The following is a 13,669-nucleotide window of genomic DNA, read 5'->3' on the forward strand; positions in this document are numbered from 1 at the left end:
ACAGTAAACTTGTTTTGTCATCTGTAAAATGTCTGGTCTTTGGCTTTCCCACATCCGCTCCTTTTGGAAAACAACAAGGTGCAATTCCTGTCCCATTTTAATCTCTCCTCACCGCTGTGACTTCCCAGTGCCCAGGCCCTACTCCCTGCTGTGCTCGTTGTGACCCTGACATGCAAGAAGCTCCTTTTGGGGGAGTCCTGCTTGTGCTTGCCAGGCTGCCATGAGCTGTTCGCCCCACAGGCAGGCAAGTATTGCCCCAGGGATCCACCAGCAAGGGCTTATGTCGCTAAATAGTGTTTTTCCTGTGAAAGTGGGTGATGCTTTGGGCGCAGTCCATCTCATGCATGCTGAGTTGAGGTGTCCTCCAGCCTAGGTGCAGGGCAGAGGGAGGGGTGTTGCGATTTGGGGAAAATAGTGTTGCTGACTCCTTTTAGACTAACTGTGAGATTGCGTTACAGCACATAGTTTGCAGTTCCTCTAAGAAAAAGCCCTTTGGTGGCTGCAGCTTGCTGGCAGCTCTCGCCTCTGAATCCAGAGATGACCCAGCTGCCGCTCTGTGCTCTCAGGGTGGGCAGTAAGGGGAGAGGGCAGGTTGCATACATACATGTCTGTGTTTAAAAAAAACCTTGCTCTTGCCTCAGGGGAAGCAAAGATGTTTTCTGGTTGTGCCTGTAGTGACTCTTTCACTTCCCTTGTAGCTGCCAAGCTAAATTGTCCTATCAGTCTTGTCTGTTTGGATGCATTGCACGGAGCTGGGCAAGTGGGGTGGCTGGGAGCTGCTGGAGCTGCACGGCGTTTGCTCTCAGATAAGCACCTCTTCATGTGATCATGTGCCTCCCAGGATCATATAGAGTGATTTAGGTTGGAAAAGACTTTTTAAGATCATCGGGTCCAGCTGCTAATTAACACTGCCAGCCCCACCACTAAATCATGTCCCTAAGCACTGCATCTATGCGTTTTTTAAACACCTCCAGGGATGGTGATTCCACCTCCTCCCTGGGCAGCCTGTGCCAGTGGTTGACCACCCCTTCAGTGAAGACATTTTTACTAATACCCAGTCTGAACCTCCCTGGCACAGCTTGAGGTCATTTCCTCTCATCCTGTCGCTTGTTGGGAGAAGAGACCGACCCCCCCTTACCTACAGTCTCATTTCAGGCAGTTGTAGAGAGCGATAAGGTCCCCCCTGAGCCTCCTCTTCTCCAGGCTAAACACCCCCAGCTCCCTCAGCTGCTCCTCATAACACTTGTGAACTCCTACATTTACAAGAACCTGATGTAAAAGCCTCTGGGACTTGAGAGTGTTTTAGAGGAGCCTGTGTTGCGAAGTGGTGTTGGGTCACCGGTGTGTTCACGTGCAGCGCTGTACGGAGCGGCTGAGTACGCCCCGTGCCGCTGGGAGCTGCCTGTTATCCCTCTGATGCCTGTAGACCCCCATGGAGGTCGGCATGCCTAGGATAAAACCTGTGGTACTGCTAGCAAGAAGAAATCAGCACTGTGTGACGTGCAAGTGGAACGTTGCGCTTGGGGGTTTCCAGTGTGCAGAATCATACAGAACGCTCTGGTTGGAAGGGACCTTCCAGACCACCCAGTTCCCACCCCCTGCCAGAGGCAGGGCCCCCTCCCCCCAGCCCAGGCTGCTCCCAGCCCCATCCAGCCTGGCCTTGAGCCCTGCCAGGGATGGGGCACCCACAGCTGCTCTGGGCAGCCTGGGCCAGCGCCTCGCCGCCCTCATCATGAAATATTTCTTCCAAGTATCTGGTCTAAATCTACCTTCTTTTAGTTTAAAACAAGTAGCTACTGAACGTTTAGTCACAGCTACCTTGACTAAGCTTCCCTTTCTCATTTTTAGCTTTCTCAGTACATACTTTTTTGATGGTTTGCTAAACAGTAAACAATAAAAAGAATTCTGCTTGAGTCATCAGTTTGGGTTTTGTTTAGCACTTAAACCATGCATCCACACTTTTTTTTTTTTAAAGAACTGCATTTTGCTAACTGTTTAAAAAGGGGGGTTCCTCATTGAGTTGTAATTCTAATGGAAAGTTTTGCAACCTGACGGTTTTATACTTGATGTGCCCCACCTCTATGATCACAGTTAAATTTTTGCAACAAAGTTATTTTTTTTTTAGCTCATTATATTCTATGTAGTTCAATGTTATCTGTATTGTCCTAAAAGAGCACAGCTGTTCTGGGGCTTGCTATGTGGAGGCTCTCCTGTATTGCCAGGCAAATTGTATCTATACAAATTGTATCTATTTCATCTTTTTTTTTTTTTTTCCCTTCCCCATTCAAATTGAATAAATCTTGTCAAGCTTCTTTTTTTCCCCTTAAATATCAATGTAGCTCACTTTTTCCCCTTTGTGAAGCCTGCTGCAGTTCCTCCTGATGCTGTCTTAAGTTTTCATGTCCAGCTCTGGTGCAGGCAAAGCACTGCAGAGTTAATTGTCATGTTCTTTTGAATTCAATGGTATCTCTGGTCTCTTCCAGTAACTCGTCACAACCACCTGAAGGACTTCATGCTGGTGGTGTCCATCGTCATCGGAGTGGGTGGCTGCTGGTTTGCCTACATCCAGAATCGCTATTCAAAGGAGCACATGAAGAAGATGATGAAAGACCTGGAGGGACTCCACAGAGCTGAACAGTCTCTCCATGACCTTCAGGAGAGGTAGGTTTTATGTGTCCATCCAGTTGGAGTGTTCCAACTGTCGATCTTGCCTGCAAGTTTGTTATTAATATAGATTTCAGGAAAGATTTTTCTTTTTAGCTGTCGTGCTGTACCAGTCAGCACCTTCCCCAGCGGCCGTAGCAGACCTGCCAGCCAGAATTAATGGCTCAGGCGGGTGCCTGGATCATCAAGGAGTTCGGTTACCAGGCTACACATAATGATGTGTGTGTGGTCACTTGACCTGCTCTTTGGTGGTGACATGCTAATTATTTGTACTTGCAGTCTGCCACGTGAAGGCCTAGGCAGTAAAAACTCCCTCGTGTTACTACAGTCCTGAAACGTGGCAATGAAGCCACCTGAGCAAAGTGACAACATCCATCACCAGCTTCTCCTGCTCCAAGGGCTCCAGTGCATGCTGACATGTGGTCTAGTGACATGCTTCCGTGGAGTTTTGTTTCCTTTCCATGCTGTTTTTATGTTGTGTTTTGTCTCTTTAGTTCGGTTCTGCTCTAACGGTCATTACTGGTTCAAAAAAATAGTTCCCAAATTTCTGGGAAGACTTTGTTTAGCTTTGCTGCTTTTGGCGTGTGAGTGGTCTCCTCCCTGCGCTCAGAACTTTGCTGCTTTAAGAAGTGAAACATCCACCTGAGAAAAATGGATGGGAGCGCTCCTTCTGCACTCAACAGTGGCCGCTTCATTTGGAGTGTGTTTTGTTATTTTAGATAGGTGCTTCCTATTTCTTTACCACATTTAATTATATAGGAGCAGTGAAAGGTACAGTGGTTGCTACTCCCAGTCTGACTCATATCGAAAGTATATCAGATCCCCACCCATCAAAATTATAGTAAATCCATACCTAGAGGGGAAGAAGAGCCTCTTCCAGGAGTGTAAGGTAATCCAGCTCACTTAGAATGTGTCATCCAGGCTGATCAGGTTGTTACACCCTTGCTTTTGACAGGGAAAAAGCATGCTGGAACAGTGGAAGCAATCAGAGGAATTACACATCCCCTCTTGAATTCTTTGAGCTGTATGTAAAAGCCTGTGCTTCCCTGCTTGCATTGTGATACCTGCATCCAGGAGTGTTGCCTGGAAAGAATGAAAAAAATAAATAATTTTGCAGTATTAAATATGATTATCTAAACTCTAGGAACCTGGGCAAAATACTGTAGCCCTGGGAATGTGAGCTCTACTCAGAGAAGTTATTGCAATGGTTCCAGTAAAACTACTTCTCGGACGACATGCTGTGAAAGAGGGTCTCTGTAAACACAGGAGCCTTCTAGGAAAGAAAAGAGCATTAAAAACTGTTGATTACAAACCAGTGAGGTTTTTTGGCAATAAGGTATTTTTTAAGGGCAGGTTTAGCAAATAACATAGTGTGATAGTCTTGGGCTGTAACTAATTTTCATTACTTTTAAGTGTAATTTTGGAGGATAAACCTTAATTTGGCTGCCTTATAAGATGATGGCTACCTTCCCAGTGGCTTCTCTGAAAGCGGAGCACAGCCCCAGGTACACAAGCTGGCTGCGCACAGGTGGTGTAATGAGCAGCCTGTGCAAAATCCAGGATCTCAACAATGTCAGCCTGCCATGGAGACTTGCAAACACCGAGTCTTCGGAAACGTACAACATACCCACAAGCCTTCAGCCTGATTTCTCACCTACATGCTCATGACAGCCTTCAGGGAATTTTCCTGCATGTTAATGTTGCTTGAAAGGCTTTCATCTTCGAGCATGATCATATCCGTTGGTGTCTATGTGGGGAGCAAACACTTGAGAGAGTACCAAGGTGATGGTGCCAAACCGGGCACATATTTCTGGCAGTAGCACTGATACATGACCTGCTTGCTTTTTGGCATAGAGATAGAATAAAGTGCATTTCCCCTCTGCCTACCGCGGAGCTGGCTCTAATCCCGCAGCTGGTCTCACAGAGCTTTGGGTAAATTTACATTACAGGTTGGAAATACCCCAGAGAAGAAGTTTTATTTTTTTATGGCCAGGACATGGGGATTCCTTCTCAACATCCATCTCCTGGCACAGCAGAGCTCTGCCCAGGGCAGGGGGTCTCTGCTGGGTGTCACTGAAGAGGGCATCACACCAGAGGTCCAGACAACACCTGCTGTGAATGTGCTGTGTGGGGAATGACCTTGGGATCTGCTGCCGAGGATAGAGCCACGTAAACAAGTAATGTGCCTGGGAAGTTCAGCTAATGCTCTGAAGCCGGATAGGAAGAAACGCAAAACCACGTATACTGAGCATAACTTGAGTCTTAAGCCATAGCAGCTTGTGATTTTTCTGCAGGGTGTGCAGCTGGGAGGGCTTGTCGTCCCAAAAGGGCACTGAGCTGGGGCTCAAGAAGTGGGAGGCGAATTCCTGGACCTTGTGGGACCTCTTGGCACAGGACTGATGTAATTCTTCTCTGAAGAGGGAAATACGCTTTCAATTCTTCATCCTTGTGCCCAGCAAGATTCAGCTGTGGTCCTCATCTGCTGTATAAATGTCAAAACCAACCAACAGCATCAGTTCCCATGGACTTGTGTAGGATTTCTTCTGAAGTTCTGCTCAGAAACTTCTTTTCTAGAGCTTGAAGTAACCTTCTTTCCTGGCTCATTGAAACTCAGTGCTGAACAGACCTCCAGAAGGCATGTGATCCCTTTCTAGTTGCCTGCCAACTGCTAGTGCTGTTATTCGATGAACAATACACTCTTGAAGAGCCGGGAAGGGAGGATTGATATAAAAAGTCATTTTCTGTTCATTTTCAAAGTATCTTTTGAGATCTTCCCTCAGCATTGACACTTCCCAGTCAATTACATGACCCATCAAGATAAAAAAGTTCTTGTCTTAGTACACACTACTGATGATTGAAGAGTATATGAAGGTCTGTATTGAAGATCTACGGATTACCTTGAATTGTGAAGCCCCCAGACAGACCTTGATTTCTTGCCCTCACTACAAGTGTAGCTCTGAAGGCACTTGGTCGGTTGGCTGGGTTTGAAAAGGAATGCACAGGCATAATGTGGTTTTGTCCATAACCAACATAAGAAAATGGGCTCTGCTGTCAGGAAATAAAATGATAGTAAGGGGAAATACAATGTTAGAGTGCCTTTGAGAATTATCTTAAGGATAAAATTCCTTCCCTCTTCTGCGTCATAGTATGGGGGAATTTCTCCTTTAAACAGAGATATTTTGGTGGTTTGGGATTCTTATAGCCCTAGTATGGAAGAGCTTTAGCACTGATGCACAGGGCAGAGAGCGTGGGTTTATCTAAAAACTTGGAATGTCTTGGCAAGAGTCTCTTTAAATTGGGAAGAAAAACATTTGAGTTTCTGAACAGAACTGTAAATTAAAAATGAGCTTTTTCCAAGAGGAGAGCCAGTATCACGGCTGATGAGAGCCCAGCCCATCCATTCCATTTTAAATGACCATCTGCATGCCAAGGAGGAGCCTGAGGAGGAGAAGTCCCAGGCTGGGACAGTGAACGGCTTCGCTCTTGACCTGAAAGTTAGCGATGGGTCCGGTCCTTGCCACAGGCACACACGGGCTGTGCTCCGTCCCCCGTCGCCAAAAGCATGACCAAGTGCTGTCCTTCGATACAAGGCTGAAGGCGGGACACCTCTGCGTGTGCTGCAGGGAGCAGCGTTTGTAGCGACGGAGGATCAGTTTTTCCCTTTCTCTTGGTGCTCAGCTGGTCCAGGATGAGTGGGGGCCGCTCGGGGAGCCCAGGGGTGCCCTCCTGAGATGTGTCACTTCTCACTCACAGCACACCTGGAGCCAGACCTCGCTGCCCCTCTCGTCTCTCTCCCACATGTTGCTGTGTTGGTTTGCTCTCCAGATTGGATGTTGATGATGATCTTGAGCGGGAGATTTTATGACCTTGAAATACTTGATTTCTGGTTGAGATTATTCTGTTTGTGGGTTTAGGGTGGGGTTTTTTCCCTTTTCGTTTTATGGATAGTTTTAACTTGGCCACTGAAAATCTCTGGTGTAAGCCGCTACTGGTTTTGCTAACCTCGTGAACATTGCTGGTAGCTTCATTGTAGGTTAGCACCTTATTTAAGGTCCCACCAATCCATGGAGAAGCTGCCTCGGGAGGGCAGGAGGTGCATGCAGGAGAAGGGGCTGGTTTGGATGGGCAGCAGAGCTTTGCTTCTCGTGGCAGAAAACATGAGTCTCCTCAGTTTGGTCTGGGTTAAAAATAGCATCACCTCTGCTGCTCCGACAGTATGGTTTTGTCCAACTGTTACTGATTTATCTCCAAGTGTGACAACTGAGACTTTTGAAAGAGAAGTTCGTGTTTAAAAGGTGGGACTGTTAGATTGAGGCACCTGGTTTGACAAAGTAAGCTACAATCCTTTACTGCGTTCAGTCTAGTACATGTTCTGGAAATGCATCACATCTTGATTTGAAGTTACCCAAAGATGGATGTACCACATTCCTCAGAAATTTGGTCCAGGGTTTAATTGTGGCCACCATTTTCAAAAAAAAAAAACACCCAAACAAAATAAAGGTATTTATTATTTGATTCATTAGGCTGGTTCTTGCCAGAAGCCCTTTAATACTCCTATTTCTTTCATTTGTCGTACTTGTTTAACATGATTTTTCAGAACCTTCATTTTGAAGTGAACCTCTTCGTTTCATTTCAACAAAATATTTGTCAAATTTCCGCCCCTGCCCCCCCCTTCTACTTGGCAATCTCTGTGTCTCTAGTAGCACATGGATTTGGGACTGTATTTAAAAGAGGCACTGCTGGCATTAGGGATTGTTTCGGTGGCAGCAACCAGAGACTTCACCACCCTACAGCACAGTCCCATGTGGGCCAGGTTCATTCTTGATGCCAATTTGATTTTACTGAACTTGGGTGAGGGTTTACACTAGTGCAGCTCCCCTGAAATGCAGACACTGTAGAAACCCTAAAACATCCTGCTGCGGCTGCAGTGGTGTCTCCTTCAGAGGGATGAGGCTTTCCAGGCTGAACAGTTAGACCTCCCTGAATGGGTACAAGTAATCTGTTACTATTTTTTGTTGCCATGTGTAATTCCTACTAATTTAATTCTGTCATGGGGAAAAATAATAACTTCCAGGCAAGATTAAGACATGTCTAAATTTGAAGGCTTTTGCAAGGACATTCCGTCTGGGTGGTCATACCTGCTCAGGCAGATCTTCCCTTCCTTTTTTTTATTAAAGAAAAAGGTCCTCACTTTTGTAAAAACACATGTGAAAATTCAACTTAATTTGAAGCTTATTAAAGGAAATCTTGATGTGCTTTGGAAAGTTATGAAGACAGGTACTGTGTATTTGATAAACTAAATGAAGCTGAGACTGCGTAGCTGACAATTTAATTTCTTCCCAGGCACGGTGAACTTTCTCCTTGACTGTTCAAATACAGATCTCTGTTGACATCAACACAGAGTAAATAAGAGCGGGTTTAGTCTAGATTGTGGCTGGCCAGCCCTTGCACTTTAATATGTAGGCTCCTTTAGCTGTGTACGGATGGCTGACACATGTAGCATTGGGCTTTTGGTCTTTGTGTGTTGCAGACTGCAGAAGGCTCAGGAGGAGCATCGCTCTGTGGAGGTAGAAAAGGTGCACCTGGAGAAGAAACTGCAAGATGAGATCAGCATTGCCAAGCAGGAGGCACACCGGCTCCGAGAACTGCGGGAAGGCACAGAGAATGAACTGAGCAGGCAGAAATATGCTGAGCAAGAACTGGAGCAGGTAAGGGCTCAGCCAGAGGGATGCACTGACATACAGGACATGTCAGCAAGAACAGTAGGCGGTTCCTCATTCTGCTTCATCCTTCTGAGAAATCCAGTGAAGTCCTGCTTATAATGCTCTTCCACCTTCACTTTTCCACTCCCCTTTGTGGAGGAAAAGATCCAAGTATTTCTTCTGCTACTCCACATTACGTGTCCCCCGTGCAGTGTAACAGTGCTGCTTCTGCGTCGGGTAGCAGGGACTGTGCAGGTGCTATCTCAAGAGCGATGTGCTGCTACCACACACTGTCCCAGCTCGCCCTGCAGAAGGAGAGGTGTTGAACTTGACCTGTAGCTGCACCCCTCTGATGACTTCTAATTCCCACTCCAAACCATAAGCTCTTCTTTTTTTTTCTACTTTATCTTTTCATGGGTTTAGGAGAGATTTGTAATGAGTTTTCTTGTGCTTTACCATGTTTTCATAGAATCATGGACTCACAGAATGGTTGGGGTTGGAAGGGACCTTCAAGACCAGCCAGTCCCACCCCCCGCCAGGGGCAGGGCCCCCTCCCCCCAGCCCAGGCTGCTCCCAGCCCCGTCCAGCCTGGCCTTGAGCCCTGCCAGGGATGGGGCACCCACAGCTGCTCTGGGCAGCCTGGGCCAGCGACGGGGAAGGGTTTCTTCCTCACGTCCAACCTAAATCTCCCCTCTCTCAGCTTCAAGCCATTCCCCCCTGTCCCACCGCTCCCTGCCCTTGCCCAAAGCCCCTCCCCAGCTTTCCTGTCGGCCCCTCCAGGCACTGGGAGCTGCTCTAAGGTCTCCCCGGAGCCTTCTCCTCCCCAGGCTGCACAGCCCCAGCTCTCCCAGCCTGTCCCCACAGCAGAGGGGCTCCAGCCCTCTGATCCTGTGGATGAGAGAGGTGTAAGAAGGTAATTTCCTTCTGAGGCCATTTAGCACCAGATTAGGATCTGTACAGCAAAGTTAAAAGAGTTCATATGCAATTCTCAAAAACATTAAAGTTTACACTAGCAGGAAGACATGTCCCCAGTTTATGTATTGTGATGTAGGCCTAGACAGAACATTGTGTATAATGCTGCTGCTAGCAAAAGTGAAACGCTTTTTGCCCAGAAGGATACACAGAGCATTTGTAAAATAATCTGTTGTAGGTCAGAAAAAACACCCACCAATCCTACACCTAAAAACCCTGAGACCTGTAACAAAAGCTGTAAGGTTATAATGGAAATCAAGGATGTTGCTCATGGCACCTGCATGCAGTAACAGAGGGCAGAGAGCAAGGACCTGGGAATTTTACCTTAAAACTGCCCTTTGCCCAAACCTACAAGACGACAATTACAGTTGCTCCTCCAGTTTCACCTGAGGGACAATTCTTACCTGACTTTAATTTATAGATTGGTTTAAACTGAAATTGTTTGGCTCATGCAATTCTGGCTCACACAAGTACCTTGGATGTTCTGAGGCCATCCTCCCAACCTGACTGTGTGAAATTTTTTACGCCACCATGGAGGATGGGTAAGAAAATGAATTAAGAATCTGGGGTTTCCACTGAGAAGGAAGAAACAAGTGTCCTGGGCCATCAGGGAACCATGGGGCTGTTTAGCTTAGGTATGCAAATAGTCAGCAAACAGCAAGTTTATGTCCTGCTTTGAGTACCAACAGCCCAGACAGCCACAGACGCCTCTTACTGGCTTTGCTGTCGTGATCCAGCATCATTCCTCCTGACTGGTCATCCAGCCTCTCTGCAAAGTCACTGTGCTCCATTTCAGGACACTCACTGGGACTTCTGTACTCACACAAACCGAAATTTGCCCACTCCGTGTTGTGAGCCATTCAATAAGGATGTATAGCCTTCCTCTTTAACCCCAAGCCCTTATACCTGACCTGCTCCTGGCTTTTGGAGAAAGCAGGGTTTCTTCCGTTCCACTGCCCCCTCAGCTTTACGTTTGTTGAGAAACCCCGAAAGCTAGAGGTGACTTAACCGCTCTGTTGTTTCTTAGAGGCCTTCAGGAGGGATGCATTGGCAGGGTGAGTATTGGTTTTACCCACCTGACCCACACTGTGTGATTATAACATGATCACCGTCCCAGCAAGCTGTAGACCACAGATAACATTAACCAGTCACTCCCACTGACCGTAAAACTCATCCGATTTTAAGGTATCTTTGGGTCCCAGGGAATACTAAAACAAGACCTTCTTTTGCACTGGTTGACTCTTATCACTAAAATGATACCAGAGGGTTTAGAAGCTCCTACTGGAGTCAGGTGTATGAGGTGGAGAAGCAGTGTTTCTGGGATGGGGCTGTCGCGTACTGGGTTGTTCATACCAATCCTCTCTCCTCGCTAGGTCATCCTCCCCCAGACCGTGATCCCAGCCGGGGCCGCTTACCCAGAGGGCATTCCTTGCTTTAGAAATTGTTGCTCTTAGCAATCAAAATGGGATCTTTGAAATCTTCACAGGAGTGTAGACACATAAAGTAACTCCTATTTGTACTGATTCCCCTGCAGAGCCCAGAGGGTTTGTGTTTGGCACACTGCTGTATGATGGCTCATCTCAGCCACTGGTCCTTGGCTGTTGTTCTGCACCGCTTCCCTTTTCCACCATTCCCTAAAAATATTGTTCCTGTAAATGTTTTCAGCACTCCTCTACCCCAAATACCTAGTGGCAAGATTTCCTGCCCGCTTATCCTCTGTATTCCTAAATCACAGATGCTTGTGGATCGTGGTCAGGGTTCTGCCTGTGGTGGGAGCAGTGCCTGGTGTCAGAGGGGAAAAACCAGACTTTCCTGGCATCTGCCATTCTGAATTTGTAACTTTGTGAATGATTTAGGCAAATGTTATGCTCAACAAGACTAAATCACATGTAACTGATATAAGTAGTTGAACTCTTCTGTGTGATGCCTCCTGACTGCTTCTTGATGGACTGTGCAAACGTCCTCCAGGATAAAATACAGGATTTCATATTATTTGCATGTAACCTGGTGCTTTTGGCTCACTAGAAATCACACCGATGTCAGACTTGGTGAGACGTGACTGAGTTAAATAACAGGTTAAGGGAAAAGATCCAAGTTTGAGCAATCTTTTAAAAAACTGACTTTCTTCAGTCTGCTTGTGACTGTGCTCTGTGGGAGATGGAGAGGCACCGGCACCAGGCAAGGAGTGTAAGCACAGAGGTGGGAAGTGTGTGTTGAGCATGGGGAAGGGGCTGCTGCGGAGCCCAAGCAGGTCGCTGGATGCACTCCCACTGCCTCCATATTTCTTAGACGAGCTCCGAGCTGTAGTTGCCATCCTTCAGTTTCTCTGGTGTGGGACACGTTAACTTCTTGCAGGGCTTGTATCAGGCTTCAGGTTTCTTAGTCTCTCTGTATCATGTGTAATGGAAGGGAAGTGTTAATTCTTGATGGTCTCTAGCACTAAATGCTTTGATGTAAGGTTTTGGTATCTTCAACTTGCTTGTCACCCACTTCCTTCTAATTTTATAATCGCTCCCTTCTCCAGCAACATAAGTAAGTGTGTGGAGGAGACCAGACCGATGGTGTGTGGAGGAGACTCAGCTGGGATGGAAGGAGAGTCCCCCAGAAAACTACAGAAACTGCTGATTCCAGACGTGTGTTTTTTTTTTTCCTGGGCAAGCAGCACATGTTTTGTGTCTAAATATTTTTATCATCTTGCTCCAGTGTGAAAGTTGTCTCTTGACAAGCTCCGTTTGGCTCAGTAGCTGCAGTGAAGAGAAGGCGATTGCCTGCACCGTGCTGTCAGTGCTTCTGCCTCAGGAGGAGAATCTGTGGGTTTTGCAGACCTGCAGGGAGGCAGAAAACTTTGCAGAGGTTTCTAGAGGCTATGATAAGCACCCTGAATATCCTTGCCTGAGATCTCATTCTCCGTTAACTAACTTGCACATCGTACTGTCGGCTCTGGAGGGTTTACCTGTGGTTTATTGCCATTGCAAGGCAGAGGAGCTGACGCAAAGAGGCAGAGCAGGTCAGCGATGAAAGCATGCTCCGCTTCTCCTCCCTGAGAGCTGAGGCAGGACATCGTCGCAACAGCTGGAAATTTTTGAGGCAGGAGCTCACCTTTAAGGAAAGCACTGTAGGTTGTCCTGGTTCTCGGTGGGATGGCTGCCCTGCCGTGCTTCTGTCTCTCACTTGCCCACAGTACCAGGATGCCCCATCTCTCCTATTGACTTTTGCTTCTGTCCTGAGAAAGATTGTGTGGAGGGTTTGGGGTGGGGTTTTTTGGGTTTTTGTTTGTTTGTTTTGGGTTTGGTTTTTTTTTGTTTGGGGTTTTCTGGGTTGTTTTTTTTTTTAATTTTATTTTTTCTGGTGCCTTAAAAGCACCGGGTTGGCAGCCAGTGGCTGGGATGACCCTACAGGAGGGCAGGCTGTCCCTTCCACTTCTGCAATGCCATGCCGGCTGGTTCTCTCCCAGGTTCGAATGGCACTCAAGAACGCCGAGAAGGAGCTGGAGTCCCACTGCAGCTGGGCTGCGCCCGAGGCTCTGCAGAAGTGGCTCCAGCTGACCCACGAAGTGGAGGTCCAGTACTACAACATCAAGAAACAGAATGCGGAGAAGCAGCTGCTAGTGGCCAAGGAAGGGGTGAGAATTTCATAGAATCATAGAATCATTTAGGTTGGAAAAAACCTTCAAGGTCATAATTTCTAACCATTTATCTAACACTGCCAAGCCCACCGCTAAACCATGTCCCTAAGCACTGCATCTACGTGTTTTTTAAACGCCTCCAGGAATGGTGACTCCAGCACCTCCCTGGCCAGCCTGTTCCAGGGCTTGACCACCCTTTCAGTGAAGAAAATTTTCCTAATACCCAATCTGAACCTCCCCTGGAGCAACTTGAGGCTTTTCCCTCTTCAGCATCCTTGTCCCACATCCTCCCCATGCAGCTGCGGGAAAGGGTTTGGGGAATGAAACCTGCGGAGTTGGTTTCTCTGCACCTTTATTTCCATTTTAATACCTTAAATTTGCTTTTTTTTTTTTTTTTTTTGAAGTCCAGCATAGATCTTCAGAGAGGCCTAAGTAGGGGCTGAAAATGAGAGTCAATTGCCTCTCGGGGCACAGCAGGCACTGACCTAGGCATGCCTGTCAGCTGCATTAGCGTGTCTTCAGCGGGCTGGAGCCCCTGAAGTATGAATTGCTGCCTGTGTAACAGCACTATGGGTAGTTACTGAGCAAAAGGTTTTGTACCTATTGAGCATAATCCCTGCTCTAGGTGATTTACATGCACAGGCAGCAAAATTTCTAACACATGCATGCAATCTGTAGCAATGAATCATTTCTGTATTCCCAGTTG

The 13,669-nt window shown here is 47.0% G+C and overlaps 1 protein-coding gene across 11 annotated transcripts in view; it reads left to right on the forward strand.

The window, feature by feature from the left end:
* Nucleotides 1-13,669, forward strand: part of STIM1 (stromal interaction molecule 1) — a 114,099-nt gene that overhangs the window by 72,496 nt on the left and 27,934 nt on the right. For all 11 annotated transcript variants that reach the window (XR_005826171.1, XM_040582583.1, XM_040582582.1 and 8 more), the window contains 3 exons: nt 2,484-2,661; nt 8,195-8,372; nt 12,793-12,960. Coding sequence is in view for 10 of the 11 variants with exons in the window: in XM_040582583.1 (XP_040438517.1) it covers nt 2,484-2,661; nt 8,195-8,372; nt 12,793-12,960 (524 nt within the window). In the remaining variant the exon portion in view is untranslated. The remainder of the gene's footprint in view (nt 1-2,483; nt 2,662-8,194; nt 8,373-12,792; nt 12,961-13,669) is intronic.

Source organism: Falco naumanni, chromosome 2 (genome assembly GCF_017639655.2).
Source record: "Falco naumanni isolate bFalNau1 chromosome 2, bFalNau1.pat, whole genome shotgun sequence".
Taxonomy (NCBI): domain Eukaryota; kingdom Metazoa; phylum Chordata; class Aves; order Falconiformes; family Falconidae; genus Falco; species Falco naumanni.